The sequence below is a fragment of the Propithecus coquereli genome, unplaced genomic scaffold (genome assembly GCF_000956105.1).
Source record: "Propithecus coquereli isolate 6110/MARCELLA unplaced genomic scaffold, Pcoq_1.0 Scaffold14, whole genome shotgun sequence".
Lineage (NCBI taxonomy): Eukaryota > Metazoa > Chordata > Mammalia > Primates > Indriidae > Propithecus > Propithecus coquereli.
The window spans coordinates 17,111,913-17,133,237 of record NW_012138302.1 but is presented as its reverse complement, the minus strand read 5'-3'; the positions used below and the strand labels follow the sequence as shown (position 1 = coordinate 17,133,237).

At 35.5% G+C, this 21,325-nt stretch overlaps 1 protein-coding gene and 2 pseudogenes across 1 annotated transcript in view; 2 read left to right on the top strand and 1 right to left on the bottom strand.

Annotated features, from left to right (window-relative positions):
- FAF1 (Fas (TNFRSF6) associated factor 1) overlaps positions 1–21,325 on the bottom strand; it is a 334,517-nt gene that overhangs the window by 131,853 nt on the left and 181,339 nt on the right. The window contains exon 10 of the mRNA XM_012639350.1: positions 3,251–3,405. Coding sequence (XP_012494804.1) covers positions 3,251–3,405 — 155 coding nt within the window. The remainder of the gene's footprint in view (positions 1–3,250; positions 3,406–21,325) is intronic.
- On the top strand, positions 20,138–20,780 carry LOC105806325 (annotated as a pseudogene).
- LOC105806231 overlaps positions 21,054–21,325 on the top strand; it is a 3,194-nt pseudogene continuing 2,922 nt past the window's right edge.

The following is a 21,325-nucleotide window of genomic DNA, read 5'->3' as shown; positions in this document are numbered from 1 at the left end:
TTTTTCTTAGAATTTTTTAAAGTGCTTTGTTTAATGAGACAAATAAAATGAATAAACTCTTCTAGGAGATCACAATTTAGTAGGGGGAAAGACAGGCATTAATCATTACTGCTAAAGTTTGGTGACTCAGGTCATACTTGGAATGTTCCAAGATCAACCTAGAAACCATTCCAATGTTTTTATATAGATATGGGTTGGTCAATTTAAGTATTCAATTCAGGAAGAAAGTTATTAGAGTCATTTTAGAGGTGTGAAATCTAAATCACCAACAATCACAGGGGTTATGACATTTTATAGAAATCTGTTTCTTTTTTATTCCAGTTTGTTAGAGAAATCAGGAAATTTACTTTATAATAGCAAGTGATATTCATATTCTGGTAACTTTACCAAAGCATTCACTTAGTTTAATATCCTTCAATTCTATACAAGAGAGAGTCACAGTAAATTGTGATTGAAGGACTAATGTTTTTATAGGCTTAATCAGAGTATTCCTTAAGCAAGAGTATTAAATCCTTTGCCATCTTGGACATTAATAGCCCCAGCTATAACATCAGGTGATAGTCCTAAAGAACCACCAAGACCAAATCACTAACAGGCCCAGGATTCTTTAAATTTATATGACTAGTTTGAAGTTGGATAATCAGATATGGGATCAGATAAGCTATCCACCAGGAATTCATTTTGAAATTTATATCTGTTTTAAAGAAATCACAGTTAAAAGGAAACCCACAACAATTTTACTTGTGATGCCTAGAAATCTCTTCTGTATTTCCATATATTAATATGGCCCATCTCAGCTCTCTAGTAATATGCAAATGTCACATAACACTTCTGATACATACCCCACAGATTAACAAATATTAGTGCAAGCAGTCTTCTATTGAATTGAGTGAAAATGTGAGGTTCTGTAACTCAAAGTTATTAATATAAGCATCTAATGGATGATGCAATCAATTTTCATGATAAACACCTTTGGATAAATGTGGTGTAAAAATCCAAGAAAGATCATACAGGAGGAAATCCAATTACACAATCTTATTTAGATGAATCTATGATAGGTGGTAAGAAAATTGTGTCTTACCTAAACCATTTTGGGGGGGCAATAAATCAGCCTAATTATCTATGGTTTTATATATCGAAGGAAATCTACTTTTACTCTTTTTTGGGAATACGCCATTCTAATGAATTTTCATCTTGTGTTTGTAAAATGTGCATTTTCCCATTTTTCTTAATAGTAATAATGATGGAACTGGACATCAAAAGTAACTATGTAATTTTATTTGTTACTTTAATATAGAGAAATTTAATACCTTAACTTAAAATAGTTTTTAATTTGTAATATAGACAGAATTAGATTTTCAATAAGGATGCCAAGTATCTTAAATTTCAGAATCATTCCATTTCCCTGTGTGTGGCTCTTATACATGTTTAAAAAACTGAATTCCTAGATGTTTCTATTTTTAGTCTTTAATATCACTTCTTTTTATTTTTATGACAATACTTAATAATGGGATACCACATTTTTAAAAATATAGATTGAAATATCCTATCATACTTCATAGTTGGTCCTGAAATCCATCAATAGCTCTAAAGCATTAAACAAGGCCTTTATTTAGTGTTTTTAAAAAAGTGTCATAAGGAGTTAATAGGACACAGCTGTACTGGCTCTTTCTAATAAGCAGCTTCTGTCGCTTTGGTCACCACAGGTGTCTCTGTAACCTGCAAACTCTTATTACTAGTGTATCAAAGTTGTGCTACTTAACAGACTTCTTTAGTAAAACATAACAAAGCAATTACATGGCTGTTGATTGCCAGTCATAAAAAAAAACCCTCAAACACTGTTTTTCAAAAGAAACTACACTGCAATTTTTTGTCATTGTAAAATAAAAGGAACTAAGGAATTAAATGGAGGATAGAACAAAATAACAGCAGGTAGCCCACTGAACTTAGCCACTACAGATGGTTTAGAAATAGTGTTTCCTTCTCCATCAAGTTGTGGATAAAAGAAAAGGAGGAGATTCCTTACTGCCAGTGAATGGCAAAAGATTTAGCCAAGTCTCCAGTCTATGTATTTTGCCTCATGAAAGACCTTCGATGTGGCATTTTTATCTGTTTTTGGCACTGCTTTTCATCACCTTTAACTGAGTGTGAATAATAACCTGATTTAATTTAAACAAATACAGGTGCTAAAGGTTCTTTATTTATGTATAACAGGGAACACTTCCAAGGCAGAACGAAATTTCCTATGAAATTTCCTAACCATTTGCTTAAAGAAATGAAGTATTAGGTGAAGAAATTGCTTCAACATTCTTTTGCCTCACATTTAAGGGGAAGAATCATCTTTCTTTACAGATTTGGATTAAATAAAACAAAATCTGAATGGTGACCAAAAATTCAGTGAGCCATACAATAATAAAAAGACAAATCAGATGAGTCCTAATTGTTCTATAATTGCTTAAATAAGGTTAGCTATAATAGGCCTGCCTTGAAATGAATTAATTTAATCTCCCTGTTCATAAGCCAGCAGCCTGTGATTATGATTGTTTTAACACACCCAAAGTAGCATCATGGGCTGTGATGGTCACATGTGTAATTAAACATGATGAAATATATTTCAGATGGGAAACTCAAATGAGCAAAATACGAAGAATTATTCATTACTTACAGATATTATGATTAACAAACGAAGTAAACTTATCCTGACAGCTAGGAAAGAGATTTTTTTTCCTATTGAGAATATGGATGTATTGCTGGCTGTGTGCAAAAGAATGTGTGCAATAAAGCGATCACATCAATTAGCATATGCTAGAGTTAAGCTATTACCAACTCCAATGGACTGGTAGAGAATGTCCTGCCTTCTTTACTGAAGTTATTAAAAATAAACTTACAACTAGGATTATATAAGAGACTTGCTTTGCCTTTTCTGAATATTATTAAAAAGACTGATTTTCTTAAGGTTCAATAACATATTAGAATTATACTGTATCATATTGCAAAAAAAACGAGAAATTAATTTTTCTTTATAGGTTACTCTTGAATTTAAGAAGTCTTTTAGAATTTAAGGTATATTTTCATAATTATAAATAACTATATGTGTTAGCCACAACAAATAGCTTCCATCTAATGAAATACAATGGTAGAGAATTTAGTGCTGAGGATAAAAAATGTTTATGATGATGGAAACCAAACACATGATGACTTTTTTTTTTAAATAGAAGCCCAACCTATAACTTGTGAACAACAGTATTACCTTGCTCTGTTGGCATCCTTTGTCAGATCCCAAGCCCAGGTTATAAAATTTTGACTCAGATAAGAAACAATGGATTCGGCACAAAGCATTTGTGAGCAGAACACGTTGGTTAATACACTTTCATCATGGTGGAGGTAGACAGCAAGAAGCTTTCTCTGAAAAGAGGAGAAAAGACTGATCAATTAAAGCATCCACTGATGTAATAAGACATCTTGCATTTTGGAGAGGCATAATCAGTCTATATGAATAAAAAAGACAAAAATTAAATGCTATTCCCTAAAAGAGTACCTTACATTTGGAGTTCCTAAAGCATCTGACTTTATCTCAATAAATTTTGCTTACTTCTACTTTTAAAAGGCTAGGATGATTATATCTAGTTTTACAGACTACTATTGTAGATATCTGTTAACATGTGCAAACCTATCTCAAGCAGAAATTCCAACAGAACTGCATTTTCCTTAAATAAAATGGAATTACCATTCTTATTTAATATGTGCTTTGTATGTAAAGGGAAATATTAACTTTGAACTGTTCAAACTATACAGAGAAAAAATACTCATTAAGATTGGATGGCATAAAATCCCTCTTACATATTTTTTAGGGTTTAATCTGAACACTGAATAGTCTCTTCTACTTGAAAGGAAAAGGTCTGAAGTGAAGTTTTGTTTTAGTTCCACAGGTAACATGTTCCTATATTAATGCCCTTATTTAAGAGAATGTACTATCTAATTGCCACTTGAAAAGATGACAAAAATTCAGTTCACATGAATTCTTTCTAGTTTATATTTCAGAAAATGTCCAATGTGGTTCCTCAGATGGAAAATTATTCTTTCCTTTTTGCCATAGTAAAACTTGCCTTTAAGAAATGACACTTGCTCTCTTAAAAGTATCATCTATCATAGTAGGAAATTCAATAAAATAATTGAAACTAAAAACTGAAATTGAACAAGGAAATAGGTATAACAAGAACAATGAGCGTTAAGTAGCTCTGCTTATAATTTGCAATATGTTAGCTTCAACAACAATGTCTACGAGGACGAAAAAGCCTAAATTGTTGACTAACTTCTTGATGCTACCTTATAGAACAGCTGAATTTAAGAATAGTCACAATTACCAGAAAAAGGAAAGATAAAATTTTATAATAAAGACAACATAGAAACCAATCTGTGAAATTCTACCACAGGAAAATGTCAAGGAATCTTATGATCTTTTCCTTCTTACTAAATAAGGATATGATGATAGTAAATGAAAATTTGCTGTGTGAGATTCTAAACAAAAGGATACTTATAGAAAAATATAAGGTTCATGCTGATGAAAGGCTAATGAAGTCTGATGCTTGGAATTATCTTGATAAAGAATCCAAATAATAATAATGGTAATAATAAAGCAATTATTAAAATATTTTCTTCTAACGTTAATTTTGTACTAAATGAGGGTAGCCAGAGTTAGATAGGTAGATTAATATTCTAAAAGCTTCACCTCTGAATAGGAGACACATAGTTTTATGACCATTATCTACTTTAATCTTAGGAATAAACCTGTAAAATAGACATTCTTAACCTCATTAGCATATGGGGAAACTGAGGTTTAGAAAACTGACTTGTCCCAAATTTCACAGCTAGCTAGTAAGTAATACAGCTGAGACTGGATACCAGATTGTCTGACTCTAAGCCTAAATGTTCTTTCTCTGATACTACAGTGATAGAGGGAAAACAACCACACTGTAGTCAAGGCTTGTGGGAGCACTCATATAATATGAAGATGTCAGACTGCTTATAACATCATTGTTTCCAGGACTTAGACACAGCATGTAATGGGAATAAGGACAGGACTCTTGGGTATAAGTAGCTCAGTTGATCCTATCCTGCTTCTATGTGTTAATTCATTTATTCATTCATTCCACAAGCATTTGTTGAAGTATTCTTTGTGTCAGGCCCAGCAGGAAGCATTAGCCATAAAGTGGGGAACAAGAAAGACTCAGGATTTCTTCATCCATGTTGATGTCTACAGAGAACAGTAGCAGGCTTCTAGGAAGTTTGTAAATAGATACATTGTTTGACAGATACTTATCCAGTAAATTCCTACTCACCCTTTAAGGCAACCTTTTTGGAACCAGGGACCGGTTTCATGGAAGACAATTTTTCCATAGACCGGGGTGGGGAAGGGATGGTTTGGGATGATTCAAGTGCATTACATTTATTGTGCAGTCAAACCTCTGTACTAATGATAATCTGTATTTGTAGCCGCTCCCCAGTGCTAGCATCACCGCCACAGCTCTATCTCAGACCTCAGGCATTAAAGTCTCACAAGAAGCGTGCAACCTAGATCCCTCGTCTGCGCGGTTTACAGTAGGGTTTGCATTCCTATGAGAATCTAATGTCACAGCTGATCTGACAGGAAGTGGAGCTTATACAGTGATGTAAGCAATGGGGAGCAGCTGTAAATATAGATGAGGAGTGGCTATAAATACAGATGAAGCTTCACTTGCTTGCCTGCTGCTCACCTCCCACTGGGCAGCCAGATTCCTAACAGACCATGGACCAGTACTGGTCTGCGGCCCAAGAGTTGGGGATTGCAGCTTTAAGGCTCAAATCAAATGCCTCTATGAAACCTCCCCTGATTCCCTCAGGCAAAGTTAAGAGCTTCCATTTCCTGGCCTCTTTCTCTTCCCATAATTGTTTACCACTTTCCCCTCTAGATTAAGTCTCTCAAGGGCGAGGATGTGGTCTCTTCCAGTCTTCTTTACATTGTTAAACTTGCATAGGTCTCAGCCTGTTTGATTAAGAAAAAAAAAACTTCAAAGCTGATACCAACCACAGCTCCCTGGCAAAAAAGACACTCAATGGGAGCAGCAATGCTAAAGCCATTTTAGTAAATGAATCAAGAATTCTGCTGCTTTAGGAAAAGGAACATGAACCTGGCACCACTAACAAATTCACAGCTCCTCTTCTTAGGAGCTCTCTAGCTGAATAGACAGAGGGATGTCAACCTCTAATTCGGCTTGATCGTATCTCAGCAACTACATTTAATGAGACACTGGGAACAAGAGAGCTGTCCACTTTTAAATCAGCACATTTCTAACCAAACAATGTCAATGGCTAAATCTTTAAAATGCATATTTCTTTCAAGAACACTGCAATGGAACATTTAGACTTTGGGAAAGAGATTAGTGATTTACATTGCTATCTCACTGATTTAATTTAAATGTTCTTCCAAACCAAACACACATGTGCTAAAGAGGCTACTAAGAAACCCAACACGCAGAGTTCCCTATAAGTGCAGCCCACAGTGTTGACTGAAACTAAACTTGGAAATCCAGGGCACTAATGCACAATATCAAGCAATAAAACAGCATCTCTTTGGCAATATTTAATTTAAAAAAGAAGAAAGAGGCAGGCGAAGATCAGGCACTGTTTTGGAGGATCAACCATTCTGCATTTCAAAGCACTGGTCCCTGCAATATCCAGGTTACTGTGCTAGAATCTCGACTATTATATCGCAGTTGTGAGAGGGAGGGCAAAGATGTGTTTACTCAGTGATTAGGCCCTTAGAATAAGCCTCTAGCTCCTAGAGAGACAGCTCACCACTTATTCATTTGGGCCAATTCACAAAGCCTAGGAAGATTAAACATCCATGCTGAGAAGACAAGCGAATGCAGACGGCGAAAAAGAAATAAAAATTCTTTAAAAACTCTGAGATGACTTCATTATTTTTCCACAAGGAAACTTTAGGAAAGTGTTTAGTTAGAGAAAAACCCACATTGACCTTTCTCTAAACCCTTAATCTTTCCTTTGTGGTGGCACTGCTTTGTGGTAAGCGACTGGCTCGCCTCGCCCCTCTTTTCACTGGAAGCTGAGAGAAAAAAGGCTCTGGAGAAACAGTTTTCGTTCCAGGGACACAAACCCCTGACACTGTTAAACATGAGATGCCAGGAAAACATGCTTAAAAAAATTCCCACTTTAACTCTAAACTGAATGTGAAAAAGAAGATGATAAAAGAGTATCAGAAGAGGATCGTCAGGCTAGGGGTACTCCCATAGTACCTTCAAAAGGAAAACTGAATAATCTTGAAATAATCTTTTCTCTGACATAATAAGCTTTCAACAAAAAATTTTATTCTGCTATTATGACAGTAAATAAGCAAAATACAAAGATTCTTAATAATATGCACATGCTACTAAATTTGGGCTATATACATCTCTGATTAAATTATAGGCACAGATAAGTGAGCTCCAGACTCAGACTTCTGATTACTTTGTTGAGCTCAATTAAGCACAGGCCAAAACAGTAAGAACTGGGTTCAGCATATCAAACAATTTGGGAAAGTTAAAACGGCAAAGCAATCAGAAAACTGCTTTTGTGAAGAATGGACATATAGTACTACAAGAAAAGCATACGAAAATGTTTTGTTTTCCATTACTATAACCAGTTTTTCCTTCGGTCCATTAATAATTTAGTTCAATAACACTTAAAGAGTACCTATGTGTTAGGCATTAAGAATATAAAGATGAATAAAACAAAGTCCCTTGCCCTCAAAGAGTTGGGGGGAGGGATGTGAAGAGGCAAACATTTAATTGTAGTACCATATAACAAGTGACAATATTGAGGCATTAAAAAGAATATATTTTATTTGTCCTTTCTAATTTGGCAGAGAGGGTCTAAGTCTGGTAGACCACAAAGGTAAGCAACCCAGCTACACTATCCTCAGACTCCCTCTTTGTGATCTGGGTTTTGGTAACACAGTGTAAAGGAAAATCTCCAAGCTTTAAAGTATTAGAAAGCTCTGTTCTAAAGTCCATTCTGCCACTTACCAGCTGTGTGACCGCAGGGCAAGATGGGTTGTTATAAGCCTTGGTAAGTGTCTATTTACAATGCCTGGCCCATACTAGGTGCAGACTGAAAGGTAGCTGTTAGGATACAGATTCCTGAACTATCCATGCAAAATAAAGGGGTTTGAAAGCATTTTCAAGAAAAATAGTAGCCATGAAAATGTATGAAAGATTAAGCAGCTCCTTTCTTTTTCCTACTGGTAATAGAGACTGAAATGCTTATTGTGCCCCTGCCTTCAGTGCCTCACTAATCTTCACATTCAAATCCAGGAGCTAAGGTACTAACTTGATAGTTAGGAAATGCCCAGTAGACAGCAACTGATGTGACTTGGTCTTGAGCTACAGTAGCTGTTGTACTTAGACATTTAGTATCACAGAACCATAGAACCTTAGAGCTAGAAGAAATCAGCTATGTCTCAAAATAAGACAGGCACAGAACAGACACTCAGGAAATACTTGCTGATGGACTGAAAAGAAGCATTTCTTTTTGAGTACAAGAACATCCATAATCTGTGTTCTACGATTTTAAAGTTGATATGACAAATAATTTCTATTAATAGAAATAGTACAATGTGGTTCATAGCTTTTTTCAGTATAAGAATTATAGCATAAAATAATTTCCTCTGTGTAAACTGGGACCTGACTTTCTTTCCTTCTCATTTCTGTTGTCCTTTTCCATCATCGTTATCAACACCATAATAATCATAATCATTATCGCCACCATTCTTTCGTTTTTGTTTCAAGTTTGGTGATGGCTTTTTGATACAATGGATACACTGACACAATAAACACCCATTTAACCTTTACATAGATTTACCAATTATTAACATTTTGCCATATTTGCTTTACCATTTTTTCTTTTCTTTTTTTTTTTTTTGAGACAGAGTCTCAATCTGTTGCCCTGGCTAGAGTTGAGTGCCATGGCGTCAGTCTAGCTCACAGCAACCTCAAACTCCTGGGCTTGAGCAATCCTACTGCCTCAGCCTCCCAAATAGCTGGGGCTACAGGCATGCACCACTATGCCTGGCTAATTTTTCTGTTTTTAGTAGAGATGGGGTCTCGCTCTTGCTCAGGCTGGTTTCGAACTCCTGAGCTCAAACAATCCGCCCGCCTCGGCCTCCCAGAGTGCTAGGATTACAGGCGTGAGCCACCGCGCCCGGCCTTTATCATTCTTTTTATATTTCTTTTCTTGAAACATTTGAAAGTTGAGACATCATGACACTTCTACCCTAAACACTTAGTATTTGTCTCCTGAAAACAATACATCCCCTTACACAATCATCATCTTTATCGCACACAAGAGATTTAATATTGTTACAATAATATCATCTAATATAGAGTTCATATTCAAATTTTCCAAGTATCCCAAAATGTCTTGCTTTATTTATTGTCTTAAATCCAGCATCTGATTTGGATCATTCTAGTCCTCTGCCCACTTCCACAATCCTGTTCTTGTATATAGATGTTCATAGGTCCAGCTCAGCATATAACTGTGACTCAAGATAAGTGTATGGTGAGAACAGAGGCAGGGCAGTATGAAGCCACATTATCTGGGTTCAAATTTCTGTTCTGCCACCTCCCAGCTGTATGACCTTGGGAAAGTTACTTCACTTTACTGTGCTTGGATGCCACACAGTTCTTTCTTTTTTTCTCTTTGTTGAACAGAAATTAATTTATTTTTATATCAGATTCAACTGAGATTTTATTTACATACAGTAAGATTCACCCTTATAGGTATATAGTTCTATGACTTTAGAAAAATGTATACAGGCATGTATCAATCAAGATATATAATATTTCCACCACCACAAAACTTCATTGTAGGAATCTTTATTGCCACTCTTCTTTCTGTATCTCCAGCTCTGATAATCGATAATCCAATTTCTGTGCCAATAGTTTTGCTTAGGCCAAAATGTCATATTAATGGAATTTAGAATAAAAATGCTTTTAAGGATTATCCACATTATTAAATGTATCACCAGCTTTTTATTTTTATTGTTAAATAGCATTCTATTGTTCAGATATATCACAATTTGTTTATTCTTTCACTAACTGATGAATATTTAAAGTCTATTTTAAGTTAATATTTTACTTCTTTCCCTTATATCTCATATCTGGCCCTTCTCAATTCCTAATTCACCCTTTCTCCTGGCCCTGCCCTGCTCATTTCCTACTTGACCCTTTCCACTTCTTGTTTCTTGCTTCACATTCTTATATTCCACGTGGGTGCCATATAGTTCTGAAGGTTGGAAGTCCAACACTCTGTCTGGATGGGAGTACTAAGAAGGTAAGGCTGGCAAATCAGTAGTAACGAGTGCTATAACAGAGGTGGTTATGTGACCTGGGCATGACCATCAGACTCACTGCTTCTTTGTGAAGGTGACACTTGAGCTGCATTTTAAAAGTAGGATAGGGTAACTGAGTTCTCTGTGCCTGAAGCTAGGTTTTAAATTTAGATGACAGTGAGGAAAAGAAGAGTAAAAACAGAAAAAGCAAACAGAAAGTTTGGGAAAGGCCCAGGAGTGCCAATGGTCCAATGTGTTCAAAGAATACTAAGCCAGCTATTTTTAAAGAGTAAAGAACCAGAGTGCAAGTTGTATTGTGAAAAAAATCATGACACTTTGCTTTGTTTGGCTCCCAAAGATGATTTCAGAGACCAACAGGTAGCAACCAAGCTGGAGAGGTTCCAAAAGGAAACAGCCAGCTGCTGAAGATGAGGAGATACCAGGATGGTGTCTTTTTTTCTCTCACTTCCTGAAGCAGATGTTGGGATAGCATTCTGAAATCTTAAAAATACAGCTGTCCTTGAATCTCACATAGGGAGAACCATCACATGGAAGTCAGAGGGTTTAAAAAAAAGCCTAAAGTAAAATCAAACTCTCTTCATAAAATAAGCTGACAAATGTTCATCAGGTATAGATCTTTATCAGTTTTTATTTCTCAGACTGTAATACTCAGGTAATGAAATATATTTGAGGAAGGCCAACATGCAACTAAAGTTTTCACGAATAAGGAAATGAGGAACTCAAGTGACTAGCTCTTTCAGTAAACTATAGAGAGGTAGGCATGCTCTCTGGGGAAGCTGGGAGAGGGAGTGTGGAGGCAAGGAAGTAGGCAGTTTCAGGCCAGACCAAAGATCTTATCTCATTGGTTTTCCAGGTAAACACTCAGATGCAGTACCAAAGACTTTGGAAAAGCAGCCTCTTAGAAGTGCAGGAAGGATTTTTCTGATCCTCTATTATTCTCTTCTGAGAGGGATAACACTATCTCTAGTCAACCACAGTCCTGTTAAACAGGCAGAACAACATGAGTGTGAATGTGAGGTACACACTTTGAAAGGCAGTAGCAGTCTGCGGCCACCCCGCCCTGACTGCGCTGGATCCCGTCTGCCCTCGAAAGGTAGTAGTAAACCAACACTCCCCTCCCGTACCTTTAGGCTATTGAGGAAGAGAAAAAGAATCCATAGTTTGCCTATCTCATCTATTTCCACATTCCAAGGGGGTGGAAAAACCATAGCAGTAAAGAATTAAATTTTTTCAGTAATTTTTCATTTAAAATGTATTGATAATAATGCATTCTTGCTAAAAATCATAAAATTACAATGATTTGTGTGTACACATATTCATTAGCTTTTTAATACCATCAAGTATTGTCTGGCAGACAGATCTAAAAGTAGAATATTGTAAATTACAAAAACAAGCTGAATTTAAGCATATAGAACTGGAGTAACTCTTAATCACTCATTTAATAGGAGTGGCAGGGACTGCTAGCAATCCCTAAATATTTTCCATTTCTCCCTTAGTCAGAATATCTCTTATTTATTTTTTTTAGTTAGACTAATGGCTGATTGAAATAAAAACTACATTTCTTAGCCTCCCTTTTAATCAAGTGTGAACCCACAAGTCAGTTCTGGTCAATTTAAGCAGAAGTGCTATAGTTGGAGTTCCAGTAGTCATTTTGAATCATGCCATACAGTGAAGTAACATGAGAGAAGGAATCCAAGTTTCTGACTCTGTGAATTGCCATACCAGGCCTGCAAAGACTACCTCTGGACTTCTTGAAGGGAAGAAATTAAATTCTATTTTGTTTAAGCCATTATTAATTTTTATTCTTCTGTTATAAGCAACTAAATCCATCCTAACTCTTAATAGGCCAACTATAATAAATCCCTAGTCATATATAAAAATGATGTAAAATTTAGTTTATAGTATCATTAACCCATAAGATCTGAAGAAAAGAAATGCATTTATGGGTTAGTCCTTGGCCCAGCAGAAAGATTCTGATAGCCTACCAACAGAACCCAGATCATATTTTAAGGGATTCTAATTACCATGGCTTGAGGCAAATGACCTAATTAACTTGTCATTTAGAAAGCTCCATCTTACTCCATTTTTCCATCTTGTGCATCTGGTTAGTATGAAGAGAGAAGACCTATTCTCAGAAGGCCAAGTGGGAACCGTGATTGGATAAAAGTAAAAGAAGACATGGAAGTTGCTGCTTGGGGTAAATCTAGTTTAATTTTCATGCAATGGGGCAGAGAGAGCCTTCACTGCTAACATGTAGTCTAGCCCATTTAATCCAGAGAAGATAGCCTACTGGGATTTGGAATAGTGTAATAGTGAAGTGGGCATTACTTGAAATGTCATATGTCCCAGATTATATATATTTGAGACCCAATAAGGTGACAGAAGTCATAGTAGGCATTTTTTACTTTTTATCATCTCCCTACCTACCTATACACTTATGTAATTTTTATAACACAAAAGCAGATATACTGGACATTCTATTATGCACCTTACTTTTTTCACTTAACAATATATCTTCAACATCATTCCACATCAATGTATATAAAGTGGCTTCATGCTTTTAAATGGTTGCAGATTATTCCACTGTGTGAATGTATCATTACTTTTTAAATCAGTCCTTTATCAATGGGTATTTAAGATATTTCCAGTTTTTGCTATTATAAATAGTGCTGTAATAAGTATTCTTGTACTTACTATTTTTCATTTGCATAAGTATACATTTAAAGAGATTTTTGCTATCATGATAGGTGAAAACTATTGTATATTAGTGTAGGATTAATCTGTATTTCTTGTATTACCAAAGATATGAAGCATCTTTTTACATTTTATGAGTCATTTTTATTTCCTTTCCTGTGAAATACCTGTTTATTGCTTGCCCATACTATAGTTGTTGTTGTTTTCTTAATGATTTTTGGAGTTCTTCACAAGTGTACATTTAGAGAAATGTACACTTTGTGATATAAATTTCCAATATCTTTAATAATGATTTTATGTACTGTTTGACATAAGAAATACTTTGCTTTTTCTCAATATATTTATAAAAGAGTATAAATGATAAGGCAAATATAAAATCAACAAATTCTATCAAAATGTTCCAGAAGAAAGAAAAGCCAGAACATATTAGAGTAGGTCTATGACAAAAGCAGCATTATTCTTTTCTATTTTTCTTAGATACTTCCAAAGAAGGTGCTGAGAGACAAGATATCAGAAGATCCATGTGTATAAAAAGGTACACAAAAGCAAACAGGTTGGAAAATTTGGAGCCAAGAAGTCTATAAACTATATTGTGCTATTACTATTACTGTACTATGGTTTTCTAATCATTTCCTGACACTCCCATAGCTGCACATACATAAATGTACACAGATCAGTCTCACTGTCACCAATTTCTCCCCTCCAATCCATCCCGCAAACTAGTACCATATTACTTATTCCTGTATTACAGCTCTGACAATGTCACCCTCCTCTCCAAAACCTTTCAAAATCTAACCACTGCCTAACAACAAAAAATATTAGCTGGCATTCAGGGTTTTCCATGATGACTCCTGCCCCTAGACTTCTCTCTTCTAGCCCTATGTCCTACTGCTCCCTTATAAGTACCCTATACACCAATTAAACAGGCCTATTCATCTTCTCTAATATGTATATCTGAATAACTTGACTATTATTAAGGTAAGGATTCATTATTCCAAGGTAGGTTCATCACCAAGATATATTAATCCCCATTTCAGAAAAAACAAAATGGAGGTTTATATAGCTTGTCAGTACGAGGGCCTACTTTCAAATCCAAATCTGCCAGATTGATTCAACATCCATCTACTACAAGCAAACAATCTCAAAGACATTTCATATACATTTCAAAGATATCTTACATATATTAATTTTTTTGTTAAACCTTGTGAGGTATGAATTGTAATCTAAAGTTTTCAATGTAAAAATTGATGTTCAGAGAAGTTGAGTAATCTGGTTAAAAAGACACAGTTACTAGCAATAGCTAGTAAAACAAGAGCCAGAATTCAAACCTGAGAATTCTGATTAGTACTCTTTTTAACATACCTCTTGTTTTTAAATGAAAATGTTTAGGATTAAATATGGAACAAGTTTCACTACATGTGAAATATTTATCTTTTTAAAATAGGTAATATGAATAAGAAATACTTCCTAGGACCTGGGAGGGCCCTTTGGGAAAAATGATACAAATATGGATAAAGCCCAGGAATAGAAATTAGTTTTGCTTTTGATACTTTAACAAATTTTACTAGCACTATTTTTCAAATACATCTTAAAAAGACGGTGAATAGCAGTACACTGGGCAGAAAGTTTTACATGGCAGCATATTTTAAAACTAATTTAATAAATTTTTAACTAATTTAAGAAATAATTTTAATATGATATTAAAGATTTTTATAATTTTAATTAGGCAGATCTGATAACTAGGTTGGAGAATTAAAAGGCAAATTCTAAATGGTGCTAATAATACACTGTTTAGTGGAAACATCTAATTACAGAATAGCAGATTTGGTATGGTTGTATTTATGTAAAATATATAGCTTTTTGACTGATAACCATGTTTACAGATTTTATTTAAAAAGTAAAAACATTTACCAGTGGTTATTTTCAGGTTTGGAATTAGGTGGTAACTTTCATTTTTTACTTAAAATGTATCTGTATTTTTTTTCAACAAATACATTATTTGTATAATGAAAACGTATTTTTCTTAAAAAATTATATTAGCATCATAGTTCTTATCTGACACATGTCCAGGATGCTGTCCTAGCTGTCACACAAAATTACTACAAAAGATACTGGCCTGCCTTTAAGGAATTTAAATTGAAAAGATAACACAGACAAGATGAGCAGACTGGGCATATTTTCCAAAGCACAAAAAAGTTTGTTTGCCTGGTTTTCTGGATGATGGGGTGCTAGAAGCTCATGAAGTATAGCTGTGGCCTCAGATTTGTGTAGAACTTATTTTTCTTGAAGACATTGATCAATGATGGCATTTAAATTTCTTTCAACACGAGGCAGTAGAAATATCACTACTCTAAAATGGGCTGATTTAAAAAAAATAAATACAAAAACATTGATAACTAAGAAGTAGTGTTAAAGTGAAGCACTCACTTTAGTGATGGAAATGCCCATTGGGGTTTTCAAAATTCCTTTTTGGAACTGTTCTTAGAGCTAGTTCATAAACTGAATGAGAAAATCAGTTTTGTTATTTTACAAACATTTCTCAAATTTGTCCAAAATTTCTTAACAGCAATGCCTATCTTAGGCACAGTGCTGGGTGCATTTATGGGCAGGATCCCATTTAATCCTCAAAACAACCCATATAAAGTGGATATTATCATTATCTCCATTTTCTTCCAGATTAGAAACAGGCGGCTTAGCTGTTTGGGGCCACGGAGCTACTAAGTGGGAAATTGGGAGTTGAGCACTAGTTTCCTTAATTTATGTATAATATCTGCAGAAAGCACTGGTCTGAAGTTAAATCTATGGAGCTGTAACAGGATTACTAATAGCAAAGCCCAGTCTCCCAAAGGGATGCTTGGGAAAAGAATAATCTTTCATATGGGAGATAAGCCATAGCATTGAGATTTTTATTGCTGTTGATTTGTAGTTACTACAAATGTCCAATGATTCTCTAGGGTACTTTTTGTTGTGTGGAAGAAGAGAATTCAGGGGTAGCAGGCATGAGAAGTGTGGGCGTTATACGGAGAAAAAGAATCTTCTTCAAGAAACTCCCAGGGAATCATGGTATAGCCAGTGGTGACTCTTTTGCAACCTTAATTAAGGAGACTCACCAGGGACTCTCATTTATCTAAAGATAAAATATAAGCTTCATTCAAAAAATATCTTTTAAATGCCAGCTAATGCCAGAGAATCACAGCCCCCTCCATGCCTTGGACCCACTGATCTTTCCAGCTTCATGCTTCGCAATGCAACTTTCTGTCCTACATTTTTTTTTTTTTGCTCCAGTAACACCAAACTGGTTGTAGTCCCCTCATCTTAATCTTTCACTGCCTTTACTTTTGATCTTCCTTCTGTTTAGAATATTGTTATTTGTCTAAGTATTTCTCATCTTTTAAGATCCAAATTAGATGTACCTCCTTTAGAAATCTTCCCCCTGAACGTGTAAGTTAGATGAGGAATCTCTCCTGTATAGTCTACAGCATATTATACTATATGGATCTTTATCTTGTCTTATCTTCCCGGCTAGACTGTGAGTTTATCAAGGGCAGGAAACCTCTATATCCCAGATTCTTAGTTCACATGTGATAAATATTTATAGCCTGACATCCTTCATAGTTAAAGTCAAGAAAGGAGGTCATAAAACTGATCAACACATTATCAGAAGCCAATTCTTCATCACAATATACTTAAAAGAAACATAAGAACTTAGCATACCTGCTTTACTGAAGTTGGAGCTCTGCTTTGTATAATATCGTAAATTCCTCAAGAAAAAAGGCAGAGAGAATTATGAGCACTCTCACTACCAAGTGCTCTCAAATGAAATCAGTTTGAAGCAGTTTTCATTAAGATGGATTGAATGTGGCATCGTGAGAAACACTTTATCAAATGTAGTGTTTTACTTAGTGATTAACTATATACCAGTTGATGAAGCTCCCCAAATCCTTTGTAATCCCACCACTCCAATAAACATTTAATGAGTATATAAGTTCAAAAAGCCTAGCAGAGGATTTAAACCTTCAATCTTGTTTTTATTTACTCTTGGAACTCAATTTCTCACTTCAAGTGCAGAATGCTGGTGCTTGAGGCTCATCTGTTGCCCTGGTAAAATTAATGTGTCTCCCACAGTTTAAATTAAACGTGATATTTAAGATGAAAGAAATTTAGTAAGAGTGCCACAGTATCATTCACACTCGCCTTAAAATGTTTGAACATCAGCAAATTGTTTTCTCAAAAATGATTCATTCAGAAGTTTTAAAAAATAGTACCAAGCAAGATTTGTTTTAACTCTCAAATGTGAAATTTGAAAAGGAGAGATGAAGTTTAATAATTAAATCCTGCGGTACAGCAGTTAGCACTGAAAACTGAAGTGTGATGGTATAGCGTAAGCCATATTTATCTGTGTTAGAACACATGAGCTGTTATTTGGTCCCTACTACTTACTATTGTTGTGTCTTGGGCAAGTCATGTAGCTTTTCTGAGCTTTCTCATCTCTAAAATGGGACTATAAATATTGTATGTCCCTATCTCACTGGTTTGTTATGGGATTCAAATGAGATATGCATAGGAAAATGTTTTACAAACCACAGATCATGTAAATCTAAAGTAGCATTACTATTACCATACTTACACAACACACAATTAAAAAGAGATGTATATAATCTGCTTGATGATTATAATAAATGTAACTGCTTAGATTTAATTTTGAATGATCCATTGGTCATGGAGTTAAACTTTACTTAAGTTTACAGAAATGTAATAAACTATACATAAACTACTGATCTGTAACTTGGAAAAGAGAAACAAGGGAAGAAAAAAGTCCTGGACAAGGGGAGAAAATAAAGACATTTTATCAGTCCAGAGAGGTCAGTAGATTTTGGTATAAACCTAATATGAAGCAAAACATTTCATTACATGAACCAATGATTATCATCTGCTAAAACACCTAAATACTAATCAAAAGCAAACAATCAATTGTTTCATTAGAAATATCCAGGAGTTAATAAACACGATCTTATACTTCTCTGGGGATTATCAGTCTGAACAAATCCAAATGTCAATTTAGTGTACAAGGCACTTGGTAAAAGTTCTTTTGTCTATAATATATTGTATACTTAAGTATCTGCATTTAAAGGTATTATGTGTGAGGTATACATCGTATATCTTATAGAAGGTTTTGAAACGGAATTTTTAAAATATCTATGTCTACTTTGGGAGCTACAGTTTGTTACAAAAGGCCTTGACATTTTCTGGTTACTTCAAATGCTTAACAATCTTGCTGGAAAGCAGAGACAGATATGTCCCAAACACAATCTCATCAAGGAATGAGTTGAAAAATAGATGACTTTAAAACTACAATAAGATACTCCTTCAAACATATTTATGGCCAATAATAAGTGATTGTTTAAATATAGTAACATGGCCATACAATGAAATATTCCCTAACTATTAAAAATCCGGTTATGACAAAGTATTGAGAATTACTTACAAAGCATTCTTAGAAAAAGCATTTCACCTCAATCTCACAGAATTTTTCGACCTAATCCATTTTTCAGGAAATCAGAGATAGAGGAAGAAGTTAAATAATATCACAAGGAAACAATCAAACAAATCCAGAATTTGGAACAATCTACAAGTCTTTTGGCCTGATTTCACAAAGCAAATGCCAGGAAGAAAAGGGGAAATATGCTACTTGCTCAAAAGGGATTTAAGAGCTCTAACACTCAAATATAATTTGTGATTCTTGAGTGGACTGTGGTTCTAAAAAAACAGCTAAAAATAAATTCTGGGGACAAGGTAAAGTTTGAATATGCACTGAATATTAGATAATATTAGGGAATTACTGTTATTTTTTCCTTTTTTTTTTTTTTTTTGAGATAGGGTTTTGCTCTGTTGCCTGGGGCTAGAGTGCAGGGGCATCATCATAGCTCACTGTAACCTCAAACTCCTGGGCTCAAGCAATCCTCCTGCCTCAGTCTCCCAAGTAGCTGGGACTACAGGCGCAAGCCACCATACATGGCTAATTTTTCTATTTTTTGCAGAGATGAGGTCTCACTCTTGCTCAGGCTGGTCTCAAACTCCTGGCCTCAAGCAATCCTCCCACCTTGGCCTCCCAAAGTGCTAGGATTATAGGCATCAGCCACTGCGCCTGGCCTGTTAATTTTGTTATATGTGAAAATGGTATTATGATTATGTATGAGAATATCATCATTTTTGGAAAACACATGCTGAAGTTCTTAGGGGTAAAGTATGATCCCTACAATTTATTTTGAAATAGTTCAGCAAAAAATAACGAATATACAGAGTATCCTAAATGTTTTTCTTAAATTTTAATAACTTCAAAAACTTAACTGCTATAAACTTTAAAAAAATCATTTGGAACTTTATTTATATTTATTTTATACTTATTTGCTATTTTGAATTTTGAATAATAGATTTTTAATTTATTTTCTGTTCTAGTCAGCATTTGCCATTTTCAAGTAGAGAGGAACTGAAATAAAAATTTATCATAAAAATTTATTCATCAATATCACAAAAAATTCAAATAAGTATAAAATTATAAATAATTAAATTTCAAAGGCTGCTCTTTTGCCAGTTTACAGCAGTTAAACTTTTGAAGTCACTAAGGCTTAGCACTCCATTAAGACTTTGGGATGCCTATACATGGAAGAAGCAAATATGGCAACATTTTCAAAATTACTGAATCTAGTTATAGGGCATTTGGATGTTCATTGGATTATTCTTTCTACTTTTTCTGTATTAAAATTTTTGAAAAAAATTATTTTGCTTGATAAAAGGTTAAAATATTATAAAAGAAGTTGTAAGGAAATGATTCTATAATATTAAAAGATGAAAAAAGCTGTTATAATAGGATTATAACATGACTCAATTTATATTAAATATCTATAAACATATTCATCTGAACATACAATAAAAAATATAGAAAGGGGGACCGGACATCTCATGGTGGCTGCAGCGGCTTGGGTGTGGTGCAATGGTGACTGAGCTGCTAGCCTGGCAGGCTAATGCTGTGCGGGTGCTGGGCTCGCCCCAGCCGGGATGATGGTGAAGTATTTTCTGGGCCAGAGCATGCCCTGGAGTTCCTGGGACCAAGTATTCATTGTCTTCTGGTAGCAGTACCCAAATCCCTATAGCAAACATGTCTTGACAGAAAACACAGTACACTGGGTGGTGACCCCTGACCAGAAGCTCCTGTCATGGTGACTCCTGACCAAGACCAACAGGATGTCCCGCAGGGCCGAGTGACTATTTCCTGTCAATGTTGCTCACTCGGTGTACATCCTGGAGAGATTCCATTGCGGAACCACAGAATCAGACCATAACCACCTTCACCTGGAACATCAACCACACCCGCTGATAGGGGTGGAGGAACCACATGTTTACTATCTGAACTTTGACAACATTGGCTGTACCAAAGTCCATCGGGAAGCCTGGGTCTCCTTTAGCTTATTTGGAATCTTCAGAGATGTCCTGGAATTTGGTATCGCCCCAGTTTAAAAGCAACACAACCAGGACTATGAAAGGTTTTGAAAACATCTTGGCCAAGCTGCAGGGTGAGGCCCCTTCCAAAACACTTGTTGAAACAGCCAAGGAAGCCAAGGAGAGGGCAAAGAAGATGGCACTGGCAGCTACAGAGAAGACCAAGGACCTAGCCAACAAGGCAGCCACCAAGAAGCAGCAGTAGCAGCAGCAGTGGCAATGTGTATAGACAGCCTACCACCACCACAGCACAACCAGACAACTTGGCTCAACTCTCTCTGCCCTCTCCCCATTGTACTCTATTATTAAAAATCAACTTCCAGCCCTATCCACTGTCTGGGTGGTGGGTTGTGGGTGGGTGTCCAGTTTGGCATCTGCGGTATACAGGACACATTATCCACGTCTAAGCTGGGCCTGCCATCTCCCTATAAGGCAGCTGAGGGCAGAGGAATGGTGACTTGCCCCTATCCCAGACAGTATGCAGGTGAAGTGGCAATAAACACTAGACTGTAAGCCCCATGAGGGCAGGGCTATTTGTTTTGTTCTCTGATGTATCCTTAGTACCTGGAACAATATCTAACACATAACAGGTACTCAATAAATATTTGTTGAATTAGAAATGCAAATCAAAACCACAATGAGGTATCACCTAACCCTGGTGAGACTGGCCTCTATCAAAAAAACACAAAACAACAAATGTTGGCGAGGATGTGGACAGACAGGAACACTTCTACACTGCTGGTGGGACTG